This window comes from Protobothrops mucrosquamatus, unplaced genomic scaffold (assembly GCF_001527695.2).
Source record: "Protobothrops mucrosquamatus isolate PMUCROS unplaced genomic scaffold, P.Mucros_1.0 scaffold2358, whole genome shotgun sequence".
Taxonomy (NCBI): Eukaryota; Metazoa; Chordata; class Lepidosauria; order Squamata; family Viperidae; genus Protobothrops; species Protobothrops mucrosquamatus.
The window spans coordinates 126,157-153,170 of NW_015388436.1; the positions used below are offsets into that span (position 1 = coordinate 126,157).

At 41.8% G+C, this 27,014-nt stretch overlaps 1 protein-coding gene across 1 annotated transcript in view; it reads left to right on the forward strand.

The window, feature by feature from the left end:
* SLC26A6 (solute carrier family 26 member 6) overlaps nucleotides 1-23,946 on the forward strand; it is a 48,393-nt gene extending 24,447 nt beyond the window's left edge. The window contains exons 15-21 of the mRNA XM_029285861.1: nucleotides 345-437; nucleotides 15,012-15,095; nucleotides 15,740-15,808; nucleotides 17,271-17,471; nucleotides 18,467-18,521; nucleotides 21,059-21,195; nucleotides 22,611-23,946. Coding sequence (XP_029141694.1) covers nucleotides 345-437; nucleotides 15,012-15,095; nucleotides 15,740-15,808; nucleotides 17,271-17,471; nucleotides 18,467-18,521; nucleotides 21,059-21,195; nucleotides 22,611-22,634 — 663 coding nt within the window. The 3' untranslated portion in view covers nucleotides 22,635-23,946. The remainder of the gene's footprint in view (nucleotides 1-344; nucleotides 438-15,011; nucleotides 15,096-15,739; nucleotides 15,809-17,270; nucleotides 17,472-18,466; nucleotides 18,522-21,058; nucleotides 21,196-22,610) is intronic.
* The last annotated feature ends 3,068 nt before the right edge of the window (nucleotides 23,947-27,014 follow it).

Consider the following 27,014-nt stretch of genomic DNA (forward strand, 5'->3'; position numbering starts at 1 on the left):
ACTTGGTTATTCCAGCTTGCAGGACTGGCCTAGGGTAATTTTTAGAGGGGTTTTAATTACATTTTAATTGGACAAATGTTTAAATATTTCTTTTAATTAATTTTAAATTTGTATTGTTATTTATGTATTTTAACTGATTGTCAGCCGCCCTGAGTCCGCGAGGAGAAGGGCGGGATATAAATCCAAATATAAATAAATATAAATAAATAAAAATAAAAAATCTTTAAAAATAAATAGATGGAGTTCCTGATCAAACTCTATTTATTCTGGTCTTTGTATATTGGCCCCATGCTAACTCTCTTTTCCTAACATTTGTGTTCCTTCCTTCCTCCCCCTCCCCCCAGGCTAAGGAAATACCAGGTGTGAAAATTTTCCACTCTTCTGCTACTATCTATTTTGCTAATGCTGAATTGTATGCAGAGGCCCTTAAAAAAAAGGTGAGAAAAACTTCAGAGTTTGTTCTTAGTATTTGCTTGGTTGCTCATTCATGGCAATGTATGACCTCTAAAATAGCTTTGGGCTATATTCCACTTAGAAGGAATCAAGAGACAGATATTCTTTCAACTCCTGCGTGGGGGTGCTCTTGTGGTACATTTAATTCACCCTTGGCCTTCATCTTTGCTCAGGGAAAAAGAACTGCATTTTTATTCTGCATATAAAGCTGTTACAAAATAATCAAAAGCTCGGAATTAAAGCAGCAACGTTGAAGGCAGGGCAGGGGGCCAACCTGCATTTCTTATCGAAATCCACACTTGGGCATACACCCATACACACACACACACACACGCACACACATATACATATATAGATAGATAGATACGTGTGTGTGTGTGTGTGTGGTGTGTGTGATGGTTCCGATAGACAGAGACAAATAAAGCAGAACTCCAAGGCCTGTGAATTCCACAAAGAACATGTTTATTGGTTACAAAGTATCAGCATGGTCAAAAGCGAAACCAAGTCTAAATTTCCCACTAAAAATTACCCAATTACAAAGTATAGATATATATATACTCCATTGGGCTAAAATATGTTTTTAATTGATGATTCAGACTAGGAAAAATTTATAAGAACTTCATCAGGGGTAGTCAACCTTAGCTCTTTTATGACTCGTGGACTTCAACTCCCAGAATTCCTGAGCCAGCACAGCTGGCTCAGGAATTCTGGGAGTTGAAGTCCACGAGTCATAAAAGAGCCAAGGTTGACTACCCCTGAACTTCATTTTGCCCAGCCATCTCAATGTTGCTGTTCTGATTAAATTTTGAGTTTACTTTCCCTGTTTACAGTTGGTGTGCCATCTTCTCATTTAGAGTTTCCAAGCGGGTGCATAACTGATGATAAAAAATAATAATAAATAATAATACTGGTGAATGAATAGACTGTGTGAGATGTCAAAAGCAGGGGGAAACAAATTGGTGGTTTTCCTAAGGCGCAAGGGATGATATCTCTTGCAGAGATCTCCTTCCCAGGAACCTTCTTCCCATCCCCGAAACCTTCTGCCACATTCCCAGAAACCCAGAGGACAGCCTCTGAGGAAGATCTTTGTGAACGATGATAAGTGGACATATTCTGGTTTCTCTTCAGATCGTATAAATCTTTCGCCTTTTACTAAAGAAAAGCCATTTCCAATCCGCTCCCCACCTACCCACAGCACGTCCAAGTAAATAGCAGCTCCCTGAATTGTACTCAGAAATTGTCCAAAAACTAATAAAGCTCTTTATCAGGGATCAACAGTCTTTTTACGTCAATGGCTGGTGCCAGTTAATATCTTCTGTTTTGAAATAAATTCTGTTTCTAGGCTGTCCCCACAGCAGATCCTTATAATGGCCTAATGTAATCATGAGCTCACCTGACATGTATAGCTTTCTCTCTCCAAAATGACTGTCACTCCTGGATGAGTAAAAGAACCAGTGAGCACTGAGTAAATATACAAGTAGTAAAATAAGGGGTTGATACAAGCCCTTACCCACTCACTGTCTTTCGGTACTGTATGACCATATTTTTTCCATCCTTTTACCCATTGAAGTCAGGGGCCCAATAAAAGGAAAGTGCAAAACAACTCTTTTTATTTTAGTGAAACTTTTCTTATCAGATATCAGTCCATCAGATTATTTCAAATATCAACTCATACCTTAAATGGGACCTTCTCAGTGTGTCCACCCCACCATCCGAAGCTTCTTTTAACAAGCCTGGTGGAGTGAAAATGAGTAAAATGGGTCTTGGTGTCTTCCAGGAATATCTGCAGGATATGATAAAAAAAAAAGTCAAGATGGGAAACATAGCAAAGCTCTGCCTGGTTTTGATGTGCATCGCATGGTGCAAGGCATATCAAAGACAGGCAGAGCTTCAACCACACCACGGTGTCGGCCATCTTGACTTTTTGACCGTAGCCCATCACACATCAAAAAACTGGCAGCTGTCATTTGCATCCTGAGATGTAAGTACTTGTCTCTNGCTGCCATTGTGATTGTCAACTTGAAAGGCATGTTCAAACAGTTCAAAGATATTCCTGCACTTTGGAGATCTAATTTTACCGACCTGGTAAGTAGGAGAAAACTTCAAGAGGAATCCAAAGGCAAGAAAAGACTGATGGATGGCCATAAATTCTGCTCTGTATGAGGAGCTAATCTAGATTATGCATGCAGCAGGGATACGATGCAGTTCTCATACTCAGAAACAGCAAATAATAATAATAATAATAATAATAATAATAATAATAATAATAATAATAATAATAATAATAATAATAATAATAATAATAATAATAATAATAATAATAAAGTTGGAAGGGACCTTGGAGGTCATCAAGTCCAACCCCCTCCTCAGGCAGGAACCCTACACCATTTCGGACAAATGGCTGTCCAGTCTCTTCTTAAAAACTTCCAGTGTTGGAGCATTCACCGCTTCTGGAGGCAGGTTGTTCCACTGGTTAATTGTTCTAACTGTCAGGAAGTTTCTCCTTAGTTCTAAGTTGCTTCTCTCCTTGATCAGTTTCCATCCGTTGCTTCTCGTCCTGCCTTCAGGTGCCTTGGAGAATAGCTTCACTCCCTCTTCTTTGTGGCAGCCCCTGAGATATTGGAACACTGCTATCATGTCCCCCCTCGTCCTTCTCTTCGTTAAAGTAGACATACCCAATTCCAGCAACCGTTCCTTATATGTTTTAGCCTCCAGTCCCCTAATAATCTTTGTTGCTCTTCTCTGTACTCTTTCTAGAGTCTCAGCATCTTTTTTACATCGTGGTGACCAAAACTGGATGCAGTATTCCAAGTGTGGCCTTACCAAGGCATTGTAAAGTGGTAGTATGATAGTATTATGTAAGGGACACCTGGGGAGAAAAATTCCAGTAAAACTGTGCTAATTTTCAACAACATAGAAACAAGTAGATGAAGAAATAAAATAGCAAGCAAAAAACTGACTTCTCCCCCCACCACCACCACCCAACATTGCTACAACTGATAGTGTCTTGCACTATATCTAAGAGAAATAACCCTGTGGCACCTACAGTTTTATTCTATAGTTTGGGAGGCCATTTACCTGTGATGATAATGCAGACCTTGGACAAAGAAATCTTAACATACTCAGAAAATGATGTGCTAGAACTAGTTTTCAAGATATGCCAGCTTTTTTTCTCTGTGGAAAGATTAAAACCATGTCATAATTACAGGGCATTCAGATATAAAAGTCTTCATGTCTTAGTAATTACTATTAGTAATTACTTTGTCTAACCCATAAATTTTAGATCATCCACTTCTATAGATTTGAAGCTGTTACACATAGATTCCCAAAGGCAAGGAGACTGGATATGTTCCATACTTTGGGAGGTGAGATAATAATGACGGTGATGATATATTAAATTTGAATGCTACCCAACTCTCAACAATTCTGGGCAGCTCACAACATTCAAATAAAAAAATTACAATGCAACATTTTTTTTAAAAAAAGATGGGAACTGCGATTAGGATAGTCCAAAGTAGGGGGTAATATCTGAAAAAGTTTTTTTTTCAGGCTCCCACAACACCCACTGTTAAGTCCGAAGAATAATGGCGAATGAAGCATTGCATTTTGCTAACAGGTCTTTATTCTCTGTCTACAGTCAACTAACAGCAAGAGCAGAGGCACGCAGGCCTCTATTTATACCCTCTGATCCCCGGGCAATTCCAACCAATAGCAGGCAGTCTTTTCCCGCCTTGCGCATGCGCGCAAGGCCGGCGCCGCTCAGTCTGGTCCTGGGCAGCTTTTGCAAATGCCCGGGACTCTTGCATCGTCCTGAGGCTCAGGACACAACACCCCTCCCCCCTAGATAAAATAATTCTGCGCCCCACATGGACGCCACCTTTGATAGATCCTTTGTTTACTAACTATTGCATTAAATGCACAGAGTGTGAGAGGTATGGGACCGTTCTGTCTTTCTGAGAACCGATGCGCCCAACCCAGCTTCCTAAGAGCTAACCAGTCTGGACCTCTTATCAGGTTCCTATACTTTTGCTCACCTTACGTAATCTGCAAGGTATTTGGGAGGGCCTTTGACCCGTAGCAACCTTCTCGGACCTGGGGAGCTTGAAGTGTTTCCCCCGTTGCTTTCCACACTAGGTGAATTACCCTGTGGTTGTCTAGTGACTTTTGCCTGACTTCCCTGCCCGCCTCCTAGACTCGTGAAGTCAGGACTCTGCTGTTCACTATACCTGGTTGACCTACCTCTTAGGGAGTTTTCTGAGCCCTCTGAACTCATCTCAATGTTCCCTGAAGGTGTGTAATTTCCCTGGCTCCTTTCTGTAGTGATAGGGTCCAAGGATACCTCCCTGTTAGCCCTAATGCGTGGGGACATCCTTCTGTGAGCCATTGCTGAAAAGGGCATGTCCCCACCCTGTTGTGCCTGCTCTCTTGTATGTTGTGAGTTGTGAGTATGCTCCCAGTCAGTCTCCTTGTCTGGAGTATTGTTGGTGAATTGTGGGTAGTTAGTATACCTCCGGTGTGACTCCCAGGCTGGAGTGAGTGTGGGGGTGTCTGTTTGCCCCCTGCCCCATGAATTCCTATTTGGAGCACTTGCGGAATGTGGGTGTTGCGTACCCGTGTTGCCCTCAACAGCCATTGTCGGCTGCTGATTCTGATTCCCAGAATGCATTTCCCATTCCTCCCCCCCCCAGACAAGACTGAGGAGGAAACCTAGGCGAGTCCTGCCTCACACATAGTTGATCAATGTGGCGGCGAAGAACGCGGCCGTCTTCCCATGACACCTCGTAGGACAGAGGCCCCGAGACCTTGCAGACCACAGCCGGGACCCAGAGGTGTCCAGGCCCGTAATTCCTGGCCCAGACAGGATTGCCTTCATGCAGGACCCATGGTGGGTGCGGCTGAGACACCTGTGAAGCTACTCGCTCCGGATGCAGCCTGTCCAATTTAGTCCCAAGCCGGCGACCCCAACAGAGTTCAGCCGGCACTTACCCGTGGCAGTGCACGGAGTAGTACAATGGGCTAGAAGGAAGTCAGCCAACCTGTGATGCCAGTTGCCGTAAGTCAGTTTCTTGAGAGCGTCCTTGGCGACGCGGACCATTCGTTCAGCCAGACCATTGGTGGAAGGGTGGAATGGAGCCGAAGTAGCGTGGCGAATTATGTTGGCTTGTAGAAAACCCTGAAACTCAGTAGAAGTAAATTGAGGACCATTATCCGACACCAGAACATCTGGCAACCCATGTGCAGCAAAAATGTTTCTCAACACCTGAATGGTCTTGGCAGCAGTGGTAGATGACACAGGCACAACTTCCAGCCATTTGGAATGGCTATCTACAACAACCAGGAAGAATTGTCCCTGAAAGGGCCCAGCGTAATCTATATGTATTCTAGACCATGGAGTGTGTGTTTCCTCCCACCTATGCACAGGGGCCTGGGCATTTCTGGCCTGGACTGCTGACATGCATGACACCCATGTACCTGGGCCTCAATGGCTCTATCAATGCCAGGCCACCACAAATGGTTGCGCGCAAGCGCTTTCATCCTGACAATCCCAGGGTGGCCCTCATGTAATGAGACCAAGATTCTCGCCCTCAATGAGGCCGGAATCACAACTCTAGAGCCCCAGAGGAGGCAGCCATTGAAAGTGGACAACTCGTGCCTCTTGACCCAAAAACGTTGAAAGTCCTCCTCGGGGCATCTGTCAGGCCATCCTGACAGCACCCATGTCAGCACGCGTTTGAGCGTGTGATCAGTGGCAGTTTCAGCAGCCACATCCCTAGCATTAAGGGGACACTCTGGCAATTCCTGAATGGACAATATGTGCATAGCAGGGGCGGGATCAGGCTCCACAGTAGGCAATGGCAGCCTACTTAATCCATCAGCATGACCCATTTCTCTGCCAGGTTTGTGAACTAGTGAATAGTCATAAGCTGACAAAAAAATGGACCATCGCAGCATGCGAGGGGACAGGATGTGTGGGGTTTGTTTGGAGGTAGTGAATAACCCCAGCAAAGGCTTGTGGTCAGTAAAGACCGTAAAATGGCAGCCATAGATGAAATCATGGAATTATTTAATTCCAGCCACAATAGCCAAAGCCTCCCTATCAATCTGAGCATAGTTACGCTCAGCAGCAGACAATGTCCTAGAATAATATGCCACAGGGACCTGAGTCCCATCAGCCGTCAGATGGCTAAGCACAGCACCCACACCATAGGGGGAAGCATCACAAGTCAGACACACTGGCAACTGCTCATGAAAATGAGCTAACACCGCATTGGATGTAAGTAAGGTCTTAACCTCATTGAAACTGGCCTCATGGACTTTGGTCCAACGCCAACAGGCATTTTTATCTAGAAGTCTGTGTAAAGGTTCAGCAATAGCAGCTTTATGAGGTAGAAAAGCATGATAGAAGTTTAGTAAACCCAAAAAGGCTTGTAATTCGCCCTTAGACTTGGGGCTTGGAGCCTGCTGAATAGCTTTGAGCTTAGCATCAGACGGGTGTATACCTTGAGCATCTATCCTGAATCCCAGGAAATCAGTGGAATGCACACCAATCTTACATTTGTCCTGTTTTAACTTAAGGCCTGCTCTTCGGAAACGAAGCAAAACAGCCCTTAACCTCTCTGCCAGCGTTTGGGCAGAGTCCCCTGCGATGAGAACATCATCAAAATAAGGACACACGCCAGGAATACCCCTCAGGGTGTTTTCCATTACACTCTGAAAAATGCCAGGGGCGACATTCACCCCAAACTGCAACCTTTTCACCTTGAAAGCCCCTCTATGGGTAACAATGGTTTGAGCCTCAGCTGCTGCATCATCAACAGGCAGCTGTTGATACGCTTGAGCCAGGTCAAGCTTAGCAAAAATCTTGCCCTCTTTGAGAGAAGCCAAAATGTGGCTCACTACAGGCACAGGATAAGCATGTTGCTATAGGGCCTTGTTTAGTGTGCACTTGTAGTCTGCACAAATTCGAATGTCCCCATTTGCCTTTAAAGGCGTTACAATGGGGGTTTCCCACAGGCTGGAATCTACAGGCTCTAATATGCCTTGCTGGAGCAGCTTGTCCAGCTCAGCATCAATCTTGCCCTTGAGAGCAAATGGTACTCTCCTAGGTTTAACCCTTATGGGCTGTACAGCTGAATCTAGCTTTAGTGAAACTGGAGGTCCTTTGTAGGATCCTAGTTCAGAACTGAACACATCTGCAAACTCCTTGCAGACATCTGCAAGGGTCTCCGTTTGCAACTTGTGCAGCCCTGTTACTTGGATTCCCAAGGCCTCAAACCAATCGAGTCCAATTAGACTCGTGCACTCACCCCCCACAACCAGCACGTCTAGGGGGCCTACAAAATTCTTATACTGTACCTTAAGGGTGGCCTCCCCCTTAACGCACACTTGGGAATTTTGAAAATCCATAAGGATTACATTAGAAGGCCTTAGCGAAACACGCTGGCCACTGCTGCTGCAGATTTTGTGAAATGTGTTGAGGGAAATTATGGATAGGGCAGACCCCATGTCAAGTTCCATCGACAATGGAACTCCCTGCAATTTCACTTTAAGGGATAATTTCTTTTTAAGGGGTTTGTGTGTGCCTATTTTAACCCCACCCTGTTTTGACTGGGTACCCTGGTACCTTTCAGATTCAATTCTTCCTTCGGTTGTACCTTCTGTCGACCCAGGCAAACCGCAGCGATGTGGCCTTTCTTTCCGCACGCTCGGCAGATGGCAGAACGGAACCGACATTCCGCTTGCTTGTGGTGACCACTGCACCCGAAACAACGAAGCTCAGCTGGGCCTTTGTCCTGACGATCTTTGGACCTCCTTCCAGCTGCTTGGTAAAGCTTGTCCACCTCATCTTCAGGATCTTCTTCCGAATCCTCCCGCACGTCCTCCTTGTGGATGGTTGCAGTCTCTGGAGCGCTTCGAGTGGGCCGCAGATTCTTGACCGCTCCACCTGCAGCTTCCTCTGCCGTAACCTCTTGCAGAGCATCTTGGAAAGAGACATCTTCCTTAGCAAACAGCTTCTGCTGTAAGTCTCTGTTCCTCAGTCCGCACACAAAACGATCACGCAGCCTTTCCTCTAAGTCCTTGAACTCACATGGTTTAGCCGCTCTTCTCAAGGCTGCAATGAATTCTTTTGCTGATTCCCCAGCTCGCTGATCCCTCAGTTCAAATGTGTGCCTCCACGCAATAACAGATTGCTTAGGCTGGAAGTGTTATTTCAAGACTTTCTTCAAGTCAGAGTATGAAACCGTTTCTAGCGAGGCCGGGGTGACTAGATTCTCAGCGATCTCAAAGGCGTCTTGCCCACAAACGCACAACATTGTGGCAGCCTTTAGGCCCTCTTCCCTTATCTGATTCACGCGGAAGTAAGTCTCTACCCTTGCAACGTAAGATTCCCACTTCTCCGGGTGAGAGACATCAAATTCAGATAACCGACCGATTTTCGCCATGATCAAGGGACAGGGTTTTCTTCAGCCGCACTCACCCTCCAGCGATGCTGTACTGGCAGGGTAGACGCTGACTTCAACGCCGTCGTCCCTCTTCCGGACTTCTTTTGGGTGAGTCTTCAAGCTTTCCTAGCTATCTAGACTGAATCCCACCTTCGTCGCCAGTGTTAAGTCCGAAGAATAATGGCGAATGAAGCATTGCATTTTGCTAACAGGTCTTTATTCTCTGTCTACAGTCAACTAACAGCAAGAGCAGAGGCACGCAGGCCTCTATTTATACCCTCTGATCCCTGGGCAATTCCAACCAATAGCAGGCAGTCTTTTCCCGCCTTGCGCATGCGCGCAAGGCCGGCGCCACTCAGTCTGGTCCCGGGCAGCTTTTGCAAATGCCCGGGACTCTTGCATCGTCCCGAGCCTGCTTCTGCAGGCTCAGGACACAACACCCACCTCACATGGTCTTTTCAACAAGAATGCACAAGACCACCCTGCAAACACCCAGAATCAAGCTAGGTAGAGCTTTAACATTAATAACAAGTACTTCCAATGGCTTCTGTAAATCAGCAGCCTTGGGGGTCACTGCAGTATTGGTGTTCAATGGCTGGATCTGTCCTTCTGATTGGCAAATTGGCGAAACAGTTCTACCAACTGTAGCATCCAATAGAAGAAAAAAACCCATGAAGAGGGTGTTGCAGTAATCTCACTACGAAGTAATTTGTATTTTCAAAGCATCTACTATATATTGTTTCACATCATTGTTCTACTGCTTCCTACAGAGAAGGTTCCAGGATGACTCATGCTGATTTAAAATCTTTGATGAAGTGGTTCTAGTTCTATGTTATTTTTTATGCTGTAGGTTTTGCAATATGGTGCTTTTTTCTTCATATTTATGTATCCATAGCTAAGACATAACAGAACAATGTCCTATAGCAGTGATTGCGAACCTTTTAGAGACCGAGTGCCCAAAAACTGCCCCCACCCCCACTCCACCCCCTGCCCTGCCCCCGCTCTGCTCCCACCCCGCCTGCCCGCAGGGCCACTCATCGCCTCCAGGGCCCACCGCAGATTGCCTAGCAGCGCCATGGCAGCCACACCCTCTGCCCCGCAGCATCAACTGTGCGCAATGGGGCATGTGGGCAGAGTCTTGTCTACACTGCCTGGCTGCCATGTCCTTGGATGCACTGCTCCGCGTGGTCCTTGATTGCACTGCTCCGTGTGGGCCACGCTCGGGAGTGACTCTTCTCCAGGAGGGCTGCTGGTGAGGAGGGGGTCACGGGGGGAGGCCAGGCTGGGGCAATGGCATGTGTGCCCACAGAGAGGGCTCCGAGTGCTGCCTCTGGCACCCGTGCCATAGGTTCGCCACCACTGCCCTATAGGGTTATTAAAAAAGCATCTCAATAGTCCACCTGACATAAATAAATTGCTTTCAACTTCTTGGATGACTTGACAAAGTTAGTCAGGACCACTGGCCAGCTGCAATTTTGCACCAATTCACATTTGCTAATATTTCTCAAAAATAATAGCTACTGAATGTCTCCCTCTTCTAAAATTGAATGGAAATCCCACTAATGCTTTCAGTACTGTTGTTATTCTCTCATTCTTATATCTCCAGCTTATCTGGCTTGTAACTTTTGTCGCTACGGTACTCTTGAATCTTGACTTGGGACTGGCAGCAGCTGTGACATTTTCACTCTTCACTGTCATATTCCGGACTCAGATGTGAGTATTACACTAGCTAGCAAGAGGATGGGAGAAATAGATTTGGCAATTGCTTTTTGCTAGACCTTTATAGTGCAGCAGTATAAGGCATTTATATTCTGCACCATTTCAAAAGATTCAGGTTGGTTTGTTCAAAGATAAGATCGTATTTAGAAACTGAGAAGCAGAACTGTGCTAAAGTAAGGCAAGTAATATCAAACATTTTTTTTTATCAGAGTGTGTAAGCCAAAGATAAACATGGGAACTGTGGTCTCTTAAAGCTACTGAATTATACTTCCCAGATCCGTCAACATAGTCCATTCTGCCTGGAGGTTCTGGAGGTGAAGTTCATTAATAACAGAAGACAGACTCCATCTTACTATTGGTGGAACTTCTAATTTCAGTACATATGCATAATTAAATCAAAATACTGTTATTACAATGAAGCAAGAAAAGCACCTTATATCTGTATATGGAACCATTTAACTATATGCTTAGTCTATATGTTTAATCTAAACTCTGCTAACTGAACAGAATTAAGGCGTAAGCCATTCTTTTTGCATAATCAGAGTATAAATACTCAAAAGGTTGTGTTACATCTTTTTTCATAATTGCAATCTATCAGTATCATGGCTAACATTCAAAAGAGTCGTCATACTTGGCTGGTTTTATCTAAAATTACTTATATAAACAATTACTGTACTAGATAATCCAATAAAAGAACTTTAACATATAACTATATAAAGCAAGCAGCTTCTTTGTCCATGAGGAAGTCCAGATATAGATGTCACAAAGGATCTATTGTGAGAGCCGGTTAAACCCTTTGTTAATCCTTTTTCTCTTTTATTACCTTTCCTAAGGCCTTATTATTCCATTTTGGGACAAGTGTCCACCACAGGAATTTACAAAGACATTGCTGAGTATCATAAAGTAAGTATGTCATGAAAATAATTAAAGGAGATGGTTGTCCAGAACTGCATAGGAAAAGATATTTATTTACAGTTAAACTTTCTATGCCACTCTTTCTGGACTGGCTCTGAACAACTTAAAAGGCAATGCATTAAAGAGAATTTTTTTAAAAAAACAGGCAATACAAACAATATTGTGGAGTACCTGGTACTCTCTGAGCTTGGTTATTTGCCTGCAGACGTTTCATTACCTGAGTAGGTAATATCATCAGTGCTAGTGACTGTGGGATTTGCTCCCTATTTATATTCAGTGGCTTGCCCTGGCAGTTTTGGTGGGAATGTGGTTCTCTGCTCTGTAGTTCCTTAATTAGGGTATTGTTTCCTGTTTGATTGTTCTTCTGGAGTTAATCCTTGCTTATCTTATTGCAACATTAGTATAATAAATATCTACCATGGGCAGGGCCAAATAATATCTCCAGATGGTCTTATTGAATAGCCAAGTTTTTATAGTCCTATGAAAATCCACCAGGGAAGAAGTATTGCAGGTCGGAGTGGGCAAGAAGACTACAAATGCAGACCACCACTGTGAAGGCCCAATTAGGTCACGATCCTTGCAGTGGCAAAGTCCGTATTGTGCTTATTAATCCTCTGGGAAACCTCCTCTAGCCAAGAATTACAATTATTATGTTGGGTTTAAATGACACAGCTGACACGCCTGCCTGTGATCTCTGAGAAATTATCTGCCCAGCAAAACAACAGAGAATGATCAGTAAAGCTGCTGTGCTTACAATCTTCTTGTCCAACATTTCTGCTTCTTTTGTTGAGGCTAGTCTCCTGCCAGTCTTTCTTGAGGCTAGTCTCCTGCCAGTCTTTTCTTTCTTATTATGTGATATATATATATATATATATCAGACAGATCGGTCTGATTGTGAACACCTTGACATTTTCAACTGCCATACTGCAGTTTACTCTTTTTAAGAGGGGAAGAGAACCTGTGGCTCAGTGTCTAAATCACTGACTAGTATGTATAACTGCCCAGGTTCGAATCCCATAAAGGGTATGGGTATGTATTCTAAATTATAATGACCTGATCAGGATTGGAACCATCATGTCTGGATTGGAGCAGACTCCCGCCATCTTTAGATCTTATTTTACATATATCTTAATGTTCCTGATTTATCTTTAAAAATAAATAGATGGAGTTCCTGATCAAACTCTATTTATTCTGGTCTTTGTATATTGGCCCCATGCTAACTCTCTTTTCCTAACATTTGTGTTCCTTCCTTCCTCCCCCTCCCCCCAGGCTAAGGAAATACCAGGTGTGAAAATTTTCCACTCTTCTGCTACTATCTATTTTGCTAATGCTGAATTGTATGCAGAGGCCCTTAAAAAAAAGGTGAGAAAAACTTTAGAGTTTGTTCTTAGTATTTGCTTGGTTGCTCATTCATGGCAATGTATGACCTCTAAAATAGCTTTGGGCTATATTCCACTTAGAAGGAATCAAGAGACAGATACTCTTTCAACTCCTGCGTGGGGGTGCTCTTGTGGTACATTTAATTCACCCTTGGCCTTCATCTTTGCTCAGGGAAAAAGAAGTGCATTTTTATTCTGCATATAAAGCTGTTACAAAATGATCAAAAGCTCAGAATTAAAGCAGCAACGTTGAAGGCAGGGCAGGGGGTCAACCTACATTTCTTATCGAAATCCACACTTGGGCATACACACACACACACACACACACACACATACATATATAGATAGATAGATACGTGTGTGTGTGTGTGGTGTGTGTGTGATGGTTCCGATAGACAGAGACAAATAAAGCAGAACTCCAAGGCCTGTGAATTCCACAAAGAACATGTTTATTGGTTACAAAGTATCAGCATGGTCAAAAGCGAAACCAAGTCTAAATTTCCCACTAAAAATTACCCAATTACAAAATATAGATATATATACTCCATTGGGCTAAATATGTTTTTAATTGATGATTCAGACTAGGAAAAATGTATAGGAACTTCATTTTGCCCAGCCGTCTCAATGTTGCTGTTCTGATTAAATTTTGAGTTTACTTTCCCTGTTTAGGGTTGGTGTGCCATCAGTTGGTGTGCCATCATCAGTTATGCACCCCCTTGGAAACATTTAGTGTTCCAAGGGGGTGCATAACTGATGATAAATAATAATAATAATAATAATAATAATAATAATAATAATAATAATAATAATTTATTATTATTATTATTATTATTATTATTATTATTATTATTATTATTATTATGACCACTTACTTATCTGGTCCCCATCAGTTGGAACCGAGAAAATACTGAGCACCTGAAGTTGAGGGTCTTAAGGACTCGGTCGTATCGACCGAGTCCTTAAGACCCTCAACTTCAGGTGCTCAGTATTTTCAGCCAACGTTGACTACCCCTGGAATAGACTGTGTGAGATGTCAAAAGCAGGGGGAAACAAATTGGTGGTTTTCCTAAGGCACAAGAGATGATATCTCTTGCAGAGATCTCCTTCCCAGGAACCTTCTTCCCATCCTCAAAACCTTCTGCCACATTCCCAGAAACCCAGAGGACAGCCTCTGAGGAAGATCTTTGTGAACGATGATAAGTGGACATATTCTGGTTTCTCTTCAGATTGTATAAATCTTTCGCCTTTTACTAAAGAAAAGCCATTTCCAATCCGCTCCCCACCTACCCACAGCACGTCCAAGTAAATAGCAGCTCCCTGAATTGTACTCAGAAATTGTCCAAAAACTAATAAAGCTCTTTATCAGGGATCAACAGTCTTTTTACATCAATGGCTGGTGCCAGTTAATATCTTCTGTTTTGAAATAAATTCTGTTTCTAGGCTGTCCCCACAGCAGATCCTTATAATGGCCTAATGTAATCATGAGCTCACCTGACATGTATAGTTTTCTCTCTCCAAAAAGAATGTCACTCCTGGATGAGTAAAAGAACCAGTGAGCACTGAGTAAATATACAAGTAGTAAAATAAAGGGTTGATACAAGCCCTTACCCACTCACTGTCTTTCGGTACTGTATGACCATATTTTTTTCATCCTTTTACCCATTGAAGTCAGGGGCCCAATAAAGGGAAAATGCAAAACAACTCTTTTTATTTTAGTGAAACTTTTCTTATCAGATATCTGTCCATCAGATTATTTCAAATATCAACTCATACCTTAAATGGGACCTTCTCAGTGTGTGCACCCAACCATCCGAAGCTTCTTTTAACAAGCCTGGTGGAGTGAAAATGAGTAAAATGGGTCTTGGTGTCTTCCAGGAATATCTGCAGGATATGATAAAAAAAAAGTCAAGATGGGAAACATAGCAAAGCTCTGCCTGGTTTTGATGTGCATCGCATGGTGCAAGGCATATCAAAGACAGGCAGAGCTTCAACCACACCACGGTGTCGGCCATCTTGACTTTTTGACCGTAGCCCATCACACATCAAAAAACTGGCAGCTGTCATTTGCATCCTGAGATGTAAGTACTTGTCTCTTTTATAGTGTGGCATTGATGTGTGCCGTCTCATTGAAAAGAAGGTGAAAGCTTTGAAGAGGAAGCAAAAGAAAGACAAAAAAGAAGCCAAGGTACCTTTTCTGACTAGTGGTTTTTTTTTCTTCTTCTTCTTCTAAATTCCAAGCGGACTATTTTCCACAAGGACACCTGGATCTGGTTTTATCTATAGATAAAAAAAGATGAAGGGGGTTAGACTAACCTTCGCTAATCTGGAGCCCATCAGATATTTTCTATACTGCATTCTCATTCACAAATAGACATGGATAAAGCTGAAGACAATGGCTGGCTGGATTGTACTGCTGTATCACTATATTTTCCATACATGATATAGAAAACTCTTATGCTGAGAGCACTGCTGGATTGCAACTCTCTGTTTTATTGACAGAGAACAGAACAAAAATACTAAGAATCAGGTTTAGCCAAAATCAATATCCCTATCAGTTCTACATCAACAGTTTATGTGCAGAAAAACAATGTATTTATTCAGCTTTGGGTAGCACACCATTATTTGTTCACATACTGTACTGGACTCTCATTTGTTTTAATTATGACTTGTACAATAAGCTACCATGGCATGGCACCAACATACCGTGGTCCTAGCTTTTGTCATTTTCTTCCTTGATCCAAAATTAATTGTATGTTTCTTAAAATGTCATATGAAGAAAGAGTTCTGTGATCATTGTGATCTATGTTTTCTTCTTGTTTTTGGTAACAGAAAACTGCTAAAAAATCTGGAGAAAACAACCCTGGATTTGAGGATGTAGAGATGGATGCAAAGTCACAAGTACTGTACCACGTACAATCATTTTAAAAAGAGAAAGTGCAGACAACATTGCCTAGGCATTTAGGCAGTGGTGGGATTCAAATATGTGAACAACCGATTCTCTGTGTGGATGCCACTTCCAGAAGTCCATTCTGGGCCTGGGCAACAAAATATTAGCTACTGGTTCTGCCGAAGTGTTGCAAACCGGCTGAATCCCACCACTGCATTTAGGACATTATTATACCTGAGTAAACCCATTTGTATACTATATACTGTATGTAATTCTGTGTAAGTGAGCACCTTTGGCTTCAAAACCCAACAAAGTAGGGTTTAAATGTTGAATAACCAGGCAACAAAAGTGGTAAGTCTTTGCTGAGCTTCATAAGTATGGATTTACAAGTGACGCTTTCTCCAGCCAAAGTTTTCAAAGATCTGAGATTTCAGATCAAACCTGGGATTGAGAGGGAAGTCTCTAGGTAGAGGCTAAAGAGGTACAGCTATCCCATTCAATTCATAGAGATGCACCTGATGAAATCATACTTATATTTACCGGTACAAGGCATCTTTTTACTTACAGTGCTAATATTTAGTTGATCCACACAATCCCTTCCCACAAATGGATTTCTTACTTAGGTCTTATGGACCTAATTTTCATTATTGTAAGCAGTGCCTGATCATATGCAGAGGTTGTGGGAGCTTCATCACTTGAAGCTTTCAAGAAAGACTGGATTGCCATCTGTCAGAAATGGTGTAGGGTCTCCTGCTTGGGTGGGGGGGTTGGACTAGATAACCTACAAGGTCCCTTCCAACTATGTTATTCTATTTTAATCTAGTCTATTCTATTTTTATTTGTGCAGGTAGAAATTCAATAGTACCGTATATAATATATCCATAAGTTTCAATAAATATATCTTTTGGACATTTGACAGATGCATTCTGACAAAAAAAATGCAATTCTGAGATGTTGTACCTCTGTGTTCACATATACACACATGCGGTACAACATCTCAGAATGCATGTGTGTGTGTGCACACACACATACAGAGAGACTTAATTGCTCTCAAGAACCAAAAAGTAGTGAGATGCTTTTTACTATGTTACTAAGCTGCCATGACAGTACTTTCAACATGACACAACCACTACTAAGATAAATACAGGAAGGAGCTATTACTGCTTTAGATTTCTTGTTTCTTTCAACAAGTTTGTTCATATTTTTTTCCTAAGGAAATTTACATACCCCCTATGACCTTGTTCATTGCCTCAAAAAACTAGCATCTGAACCCTCTGATGTTCCAAATATTTTTCTGGGTTCTAAGGTAACATGTGAGTACCCAACATATGATTATGATCTGTCCACAGAAAGGGATTTCCTGTTTCCAGTAGAACTCAATCCATACCTCTCACATTCCACACATACTCTTAATAGCAAAGACAACCTGGAGAATCCCTCCAAGTAATCAACTCTACTTCTCCTTTCTTGCAGGAACCAGAGGAAGGCATAGTAGATACTGAGGTCAATGGAACTGTGATGGCTTTGGATCCCCCAAGTCACCACCAGCTACAATCTTGTGGCAAACCGAGTTTAAATGATCTGGGGCTGGAAAAGCCTTCTATCCACTCAATCATTCTGGACTTCAGCTCTATTACCTTTGTGGACACTGTCTCCATAAAGACCTTAACAAATGTAAGGAAAAGGAGAGCTTTCAGATGTATGGCTGAGCCCCATTTGGGAAGAAAGGCCAACTGACCTTGTAGGAGGGAGGTGCAAGGAATAAATGCCACTGCCCATAGGAAGAGTGGATTTAACTGCTTTCTTTTCCTGCTGAGATTCTGTCAAAAAATCCACATTTGTTCCAATGTCCTGTTTGTTCAAGGGAAGAAATGGTAAAAGTAGTGTTTTTTTTCTGAATCAAGAAAGTCTGGAAATTCCCTTGTGATATTCTCCAAGAAAAAGTATTTGACTCCTTGCTTCAAAGTCACCATGATGATGAAATTGTTTATAATCTTTTACCACCTTCTACCTTTCCTTATAAATTGCCCATCTGAAAAATGTGACTCTCTAGCCCTTAAAGATCATAGAGATCTTGAGATTCCATGAATGTAACATCTATATGTATTTGTCATATGTAGAAAATGCTAAAATAGATCATGTTCTCCCGCTGAGACTTAAGGTTATGAGTTCACTACAATTTCTGACCTCCTAATAATGGCTCTCCTGCATCTTCCTGATTGCTTTAAATCAATCAGGACACTTTTCCCCAGCACGCATATGTGTGCTGTAATTGAAATGGTTGGCAAGAACTCAAAATGCCAAGAAAACATTCATTTCCCCGGCTTTTCAGAAATAAGGCTCTTTCCTGTGGCAGATTGCTCATGGACACTGCTGCTTAAACTTAAAAGGATTGGAAGAACAAATGGAGGGGGATAATATGACTTTTGTGAAATAACTTTCTAGTAAATCCTTTTCAACTGTGCACCTTCCCATTGTGATGGACTTTACAGTAACTCCCTTTAGCATGCTCTCAGGGGATAATGGGAGTCAAACACCAAAACATCTGGATCATGCTATCTTAAAGGAAAACTCCATTAGCAGTTTTCTTACCTAGCCTAAATTGACCAGCTGGGGAAACACAGGTATTTATATTTCAATCCTGATTTCTGCTTTGTTGTCTTCTGCAGATATTTAAAGATTTCCAGGAGATTGAAGTGGATGTGTTTCTTGCTGGTTGCCATGGTAAGAAAGACCCAGGAAGTCATTACCTTGGGAGTGGGTGTACTTTGAATCAAACATTCCTCTTTTGGCTTCAGGCTCTGGCTTTTGTGTCAGTCAAGGTCTAACTCATGGGTGAGTTGAAGAAAAAAATCCTCATCAGGGTCCAGTCCAAGCTGGGAATAAACAAAATGGAGACTGCTTTAGAAAAAAGATTGCAGTTTATGGAAGAGGAGAGCCAGACAGAAAGATGGCTCTGGGAAAAACTGACCACATGGAGCAGGGAGTGGTGGGTTTTTATACCTTCTGGGACTCTTGAGGTTGTTTCCTGTTACTGTTTGAGGCTTTGTATTTCCTATGTCATATACTTTGACCTGAGTCTGAGTGTGCCCTTTTGGTATTGGCGGGTTAATCCTATTGTCAATGCTGCAAATACTGTATATTCTTGCTTTGACAATATGCAGAACTGTCTGGTATTTTTATAGTTAAACCAGGCAACAGGGAAAAAGGGAGGAGAATAAGGATAGGCCGGGAAAAAGAAACCGGAAGTAAATCACATCTTCCAAGTTGATTGGAAGATGTGAACCATGACCCCAAAATAAGGGGGGGGGGGAAATGCTTAGAATGTATATGCGTAACGGAAAAGAAGCCAGACCTAAGCATTTCCACCATGCTCTACTGACGTCTCTGTAACCTTAATAAATGCTTTTAGGAGAAAATATGCCTGAAAGTCCTTTTAAGTGTTTCGTTAATCAGACACATGACACCTATTATGTCTCCTGTCCTTAGAATTTGGGTGGGGGTATGTAGATTTTAGGTGTCTTTGTCTTCCTAATAGCTTCATGGCTCCAACCTTCCTGAATGGATTATTACATCTGCATTTCTAAAAGTTGTCATTTGCCTAGTTTCTGCTTGGGGGAAAAGAGCTGGGGCTGGTTTCTGTCTTTTTAAAGATCCTCTCCATTATTCCTTTGGAGAAATATATTCTGCCTTTTTAATATTCCCCAGAATATTTCTTTCTGTGGATTCTTCCCACAAGCATTTATGAGTTTCAGCATTACAGGTAATCCTTGACTTACGAATGGTCATTTAGCGACTGAAGTTACCATGGTCACTCCCACTCCCCCAAAGCTACTTACGACCCAATTTCAGAGTTCCTATATCAGCTCCCTCCCTGTGGTCACGTGACCACATTTTGGATACGCAGCAACCAGCCTGCACTTATGGCCTTTTGCAGTACCCCACAGTCACATGGCCATGATTTATGATGGTTTTGCCAGAAACCAGTGTTTGCTTCTGATTTCCAGCAAAAATTGGCCAATGGCATACAATATACACTTAACAACTGTGACATTAACTTAACAACTGCTACATTTGCTCAATGACCACCCCAAATAAGGTTGTAAAATCGGGTCCAGTCATGTGATGATCTGCTTTACAACTGTCAAGACTTGTAACAGTAATTGCCAGGCTCAATTATAGTCTTAAGTCAAGGACTACCTGTCAACGCTGCTAATATTGAATATTCTTGCTTTGACAAAATATGCAGAACTGTCTGGTACTTTTAGAGTTAATTCAGATGAGAATGGGAGTGGAGGGGAAAGCATGCGGAAGGGAACGGAAGTGAATCTTTGCCCTCCAGGTTAATTGGAAGATGTGATTCATGACCCCAAAATAGGGGAGGGGAAATGCCTGGAATGTTATGTGCAAAGGAAGGGAAATTCAGATCTTGGCATTCCTCCATGCCGTGCTGACACTCTGTTACACTAATAAAGGCTTTTTAGGTTAAACAATGCCTGAAAGTTCTTTGAAGTGTTTCATTAGTCAGACACATGACATCACCTATATGAGTTTAAACAAAAGGCCAAGTTAGCAGGGGCTGAGCTGAAAATACGGTATACAGAAAGCTACTGGGTGGCAGTAAAGAGACCAAAACATTCTTTGTTGCCTTTCAGTATTAATCTATATACCTTTGCAGTCCAGATACAATCAGACTGAAAAATAGGATATATATCCCATAATTTGGTATTATTTAAGATAGCTTGGGAAAAATCATACTTTTTCCTAAGCATAAGTTAACCTCTATGTAAATTTCTGCTAAAGCAAACAGGAGTCTCTCCACAGCATGCCACCCACCAGGCTAATAACATTGTCTCTCCCAGCTCATGACATTCAGTTGTATTGTGCAACATTAGTTGGAAATATGAGAGTGGTAGTTCAATACAACCAACTTGGGGGAGGTATATAGTATACACTGTATAGTAACAACTAGAAGTAATTTTGATCAAGGAAAGAGAGTACAAAGTTAAAGGGGGGGTAACAGATCCCAGTCTTGAATAGACCTTCTAGTGAGAAAAAAAAGCAGGAAATTTGCAAAATAAATGTTCTCACCTGGCTTTATTAAAATGGGCAGATAGCGTGCCCCAATCTTGCTCTTTCCAGATTTGTTGGACTAAAATGAAAGTGACATTGACTGGATTCATCACTAGTGTTCTCACCACAAATAGTAGATGTGCCCCTGTATGGTCCTGTCAGGCAATTTACTGTTCTTCTCTCCGCAGGCACTGTCATTACCCAGCTGGAAAGAGGCAGTTTTTTCAATGAAACCATAACCAAGAACCACCTTTTTGCATCAGTGCATGATGCAATTACCTATATCGCCAGGAACCGAAAACAGAGCATGCCACACATTGACAATGTAAGAGTTACTCTTTTTCTTAATAACTCAGGAAAACCTACTTCTCACAGGGATCATGGAGGTTTAGTACACTGCCTTGGTGCTATTTTGCCATCAGGTACATCTCTTGAAGCAGCAGGGCTGAACTATTCACTTTCCTTGAAGATCTCATTGCATGTCTATGCCAGCACCAGTACTCTTTGGTCTTATCCGGACGTCAGGATTTATACTCCATCTTTATACAGACCTGTAAAGGGAAAACCCTGATTCTTGGGCTAAGACGGTTCTCCCTCCCCATGCCGAATGATAATTTATCTTCCCCATTTAATATAGTTTAAAATAATGTTTAAAAACAACCATTGCATCAAGGTAGGGCTAATGATGTGAGTGTGTACACGTGCCTTTGAGTCAGTGTTAATCCCTGGCACTTGCCTGGACCAGATCCTGCAGGTTTCTTGGCAAGTTTTTCAGAAGTGAAAATCTTCTATTTCCTTCTTCCTAGGGCTGAGACTGAGTGACTGACCTTAAGTCACCCAGCTGCCTTTATGCCTAACATGGGACTAGATCTCATGGTCTCCCAGTTTTTAGTCCGGTGCCTTAACCATTTATTATTTACAGGAAGTCGTCAACTTACAACAGTTCATTTAGTGACTGTTTGAAGTTACAACGGCACTGAAAAAGGTGACTTATGACCGTTTTTCATACTTATGACCATTGCAGCATCCCTATGATAACGTGATCAAAATTTGGATGCTTGGCAAGTGGTTCATATTTATGAGGGTTGCAGTGTCCTGGGGTCATGTGATCACCTTTTGTGACCTTCTGACGAGCAAAGTCGATGGGGAAGCCACATTCACTTAACCATGATACTAACTTAACAAGTGCAGTGATTCCCTTAACAACTGTGGAAAGAAAGGTTGTAAAATGGGGCAAAGCTCACTTAACAACTGCCTTGCTTAGCAAGAGAAATTTTGGGCTCATTGTGGCCATAAGTCAAGGACTATCTATATTTTATTTTATTTAAACTTTATGACTGCCCAGCTCCAGTGGACTCTGGGCAGTGTGGAAAACTACATGACACCAAACTGGCTAATGTGCAGACCAGGTTAAATGACTCTTGTCATGAACTCACTAGATTAGATGAGATAAGCTATTTCTCAAACTACTCTGTAAAGCAGGCTACAAACTGAGCTCTTCTAGGGAGTGCTTTGATTTCTCTTTAGATACTATAAGGATTGCTATGTATGTGTGTATCTCCATAGCAAGTCAGTTAAAAATTACGTCAAGGTATTTTGTGTTTAGAAGTAGGAATATGATCTTCCATGGAAAGCAGGATGTAAAAAGAGAATATCTGTGTTCTGGATAATTTTTTCCTTGGTGTTTTGTCTCATGAACATGTACAGCTAATATGAGATGCTCAATCTCCATCTTTGTAGGTTGACTACAACACTAACATGTAATCCGAGGAGCAGAAAACAAGCCTATGTCTTCGAGATGATGTACTAAACTATGTTGCTAATGAGATATGATTCAGCACTGTTACCAGTCCAGAGAAGAAGTGAACCATTACCAAGTGCAAATGCTTAAAAATTGGAAGTTGGAAATGCCTTTTCCTGGAGACTCAACTTTGGAGGAACTGAGAACTGATAGTGGCCGAGAAACTTTTGTTCTGGATTTTTGAGCACTGATTCTTCTAGTTCTCCTGAGAAAATATTTCATGGATTAGAAAAGAATCCCTCTCAGGTACTAAAACTTGTTGCTATCCCTGCTCTTGGGATAAGGATATTCCATGCAAACCTACCACTGGATTTGGTGAAAAAACTGGGCATTTACAGCATGTTTTTGCCTTTGTGGTGGTCATGATCAACAAGGAAAGGCAGAACATCTCTGTTACAGAAGCATCTACTCTCCATGTTTGTTTCTTCCTTCTTGGACTGGAGTTTTACTATCAGGTCTTAGAAAGTGAGTTTTTTCATACTTTGAATTTCTTTGGTCATGCCTGGATGCCTTAATACAGAAGAAGGAGCTTTAGCCCACATGCTTTACACGAAGTATTCCTAATATTTCCAGTCAGAAGTATCAGATAGGCAAACAATAAGAAAGTTGAAGACCTGTGATTAAGATCCTGGAAAGTCAGCATAAATCAAAGTTGGTGATACTGGACACGTAAACAAGACCTCTGGTTTTTCTTTCACTAATACTGCTTGATTTCAGTAGACTTGATTACAATTTACTGAGACAATGCATAAGAAACAGGAAGTGGGACTTTTATTGCAAAATGGTAAGAAAGAAAGAATGTATGAATTATGAAGTCATTATTATTTCTTGGGAAGCAGGAGTTGAAATCAGAAGATAAATAGATATCTGGTCTTAGAAAGGTTGGGGGGGCAGGCATCCTATTAATATGAATTAAATGTGTGTCTGGGTCAGCTCTCTATCAAAATGCGACAACTGTCTCCAGAAGCAGATGTTGTGAGGTGAGACTGCAAGATGTTAGAGAATTCTGAGTTAAATAACCTGCCCTGCCAAATTAAGCCAGCCTGTTCATTATTCAGGCCAATAATCAGACCAGAATCTACAATGTTCAGATATATCCTCAGTGACCTAACCATTTTATCAGCAGAGATATCTTTATTTGATTTTTACATTTTATGCACTACTGTTTCTCATGCTTTGAACAGATATCCCCCTTTTCTTTGTTTGTTTAGCATCTAACATTAAAACATATGTCTTGTGGTCTGTATACACTCAAAGTTATAATAAATATCTTTTTACTACAAATGTTGTATTTTGATAACTTTCTCAAGGTGGTCCTCAGTTTCTGGCTCCTATAGTCTCCTTTGACACTGAATACTATCTGTTATGAGAAGAGATATAAATAAACTGTTTTTTAAGTTTTAAAGTTGAAGTGGAGGTGAGCACAGCAGGCAGGAGAAGTCTGAGGCCCTTGCCTAATGGTGGCCTGGTCCTGGCCTAACTACCCCATCTGGGACTACCAGAAGTGCCGTCACCAAGTGATGTGGTTACGTGATGTTTTACCTCATGACTCCTTCACTTAGCAACGGAAATCCTTGTGCCAGGTATAGCAGTTAGGCACAGACTTCCTGCACTGAATAGATATTAAGGGAAGATGAATTGAAAGATGTTTGCGTTTTTAAAATTGGAGGAAGGAACATCAATAAACTGCACTATGCTGATGACACTGTCCTGATAGCTAAAAAGGCAAAGGATTTGCAAGTTCCTGAACTAAAATTAAATATAAAAAAGACCAAACTAATGACAACAGGTAGATTAACCACCTTAAAATTGGCAATGAAGATTCCTCAGTGGTGGCTAGCTTCTGCCTTTTAGGATCAACCATCAACAGTAAAGGACCAAACTGTCAAGAAATATGCTGCAAATTAACACTTGGTACTGTACAGCAGCCATGAAGGCCTTAGAAAAAGTATTCAAATATGATGTCTCTATACTTACAAAGATGAGAATAGTACTACTCATGATAGTCCCTGAGACACTTCGTGGAAGCAAAAGTTGCACTTTGAAGTAGCAGGATAGGAAAAACATTGATACCTTTGAACATTGGTGTTGGAGAAGACTTTTGAGAATACTACAGATAGCGGGGGGGGGGGGGAGAACCAAACCCAAACAAATGGCTCATCAGACAAATCAATCGAGAGTTCTTACTCAAAGCATAAATGACCAGATTCAAATTATCCTATTTTAGACACATTATGTGAAGATCCAGCTATCTGGAAAAGGTCCTGATGCTGGGAAAGGTGGAAGGAAAGGGGGGGGGAGGATGACCAGCAGCAAGGTGGATGGACTACGTTACAGTGGCAATAGGTGTAATGTTAGAAGACCTGAGAAGACAGATCCTTGTGGAGAAAATCTACGTGGTTGCTAGGATCAAAAACTACTCGTTGGCATTTAATCAATTCAAACACAACTGTTTCCTAAAGTTGAGGCTTAAGAATATTCAGTCTTACACAAGTCTTATTTCCTGCTCATTACATAATAGCCACAACTCATCTAAAATATGGATAGAAGGTTAGGAATTGGCAGAAGAAAGAAAACCACCACCCTCTAGTGTACAACTGCAGAAAGGACAGATACTTTTCAAAAATTATTCTAGGAATAGATGCATACAGTATATCATTCAGAATAACAGAATAACAGAGTTGGAAGAGGCCTTGAAGGTCTTCCAGTCCAACACCCTGCTCAAGCAGGAAATCCTATACCATTTCAGACAAATGGTTGTCCAGTCTTTTCTTAAAAACTTCCAGTGTTGGAGCATTCACAGCTTCTGGAGGCAGGTTGTTCCACTGGTTAATTGTTCTAACTGTCAGGAAGTTTCTCCTTAGTTCTAGGTTGCTTCTCTCTTTTGTTAGTTTCCATCCATTGCTTCTTGTCCTGCCTTCAGGGGCTTTGGAGAATAGCTTGACTCCCTCTTCTTTGCGGCAGCCACTCAAATATTGGAACACTGCTATCATGTTGCCCCTGGTCGTTCTTTTCACTCCACTAGACATACCCAATTCCTGCAACTGTTCTTCAAATCTTTAGCCTCCAGCCCCCTAATCATCTTTGTGGCTCTTCTCTGCACTCTTTTCAGAGTCTCGATAACTTTTTTATATTGTAGCAACCAAAACTGGATGCAGTATTTCGAGTGTGGTCTTACCACGGCATCATAAAGTAGTACTAACACTTCATGTGATTTTATTACAGCAAAAACAGCAGCAATAGTTGTCAACAAAGACCAGCAGAGACACATGTATACACACACACACACACACACACACACACTTAACCATCAGTGGACGGATGTGGGAAAATATAAAACCAAAGTTGGGCTTGCTTGCTTTCTTTTATTGAGGGTTGCTCTATCCTTTTTTGATAAGCTTACAAATGAGAAGACTAAGGAGAGCCATAATAGGAATTTGCACTGTTTTTAAAGGCTGTGGCTTGCAAGAGGAGACGCCTCACCTTCCCACTCATGTCTTCTAAGTACTGCTGTTCTACAAGTAGGGGCCCTGCAGAAACAGAATTATGGTCTGGTGAGATGATGAATACACGTACAAATCAGTAACAGAAAGTCTGAAGATGCAGGTTTCTCCAAATGTTTTTGGAAATTGTCATTTCTGATGCCAGAATTGCCCCCGATTCTTTTTCAGTGTGTATATGTGTAGAACTGACTGGTTACATTATTGCTGATAAATAATTTTGTTTCTGAGGGGTCCTTGGTGCTCTCTGCGTTTGCTTGTTTTCTTGCAGACGTTTCATTACCCAAACTAGGTAACATCATCAGTGCTACACTGATACACTAGCACTGATGATGTTACCTAGTTTGGATAATGAAACATCTGCAAGAAAACAAGCACGCTCAGAGACCACCAAGAACCCCGCATGTCAATCCTGAGCTACAAATACTCTCCTTTATTAGTAACTGCAAGGACTGCTGGGTTTATTCCCTGTATAGCTTTAGCTTTGTTACACAGCTTTAGCTTTGTTACACAGTTGATGGTAAGGAACTGTTTTTATTTGGGCAGCCAGCTTGCTTATATGCAAATACACACCTACCAATAAAGACCTATAAAAGAGAAAAAAATTTCAGATCACCAGATTATATATAAAATGTATAGCCCTTTCCTAGATTGGGGTGCTTTAGACAATCACTTAAGCCCTAGTCATCACACAGCTTGACTGCTGTAATGGATACCATAGTATATGGAGCTCCCTTGAAAACTACCCAGAAGCTTCAATTGGTCCAGTAATGGGCATGCCTTGATATGCCAGTGTAACATCACTTGTCTGTTGCTCACAGTGAATTATTCACTATCCCAGAA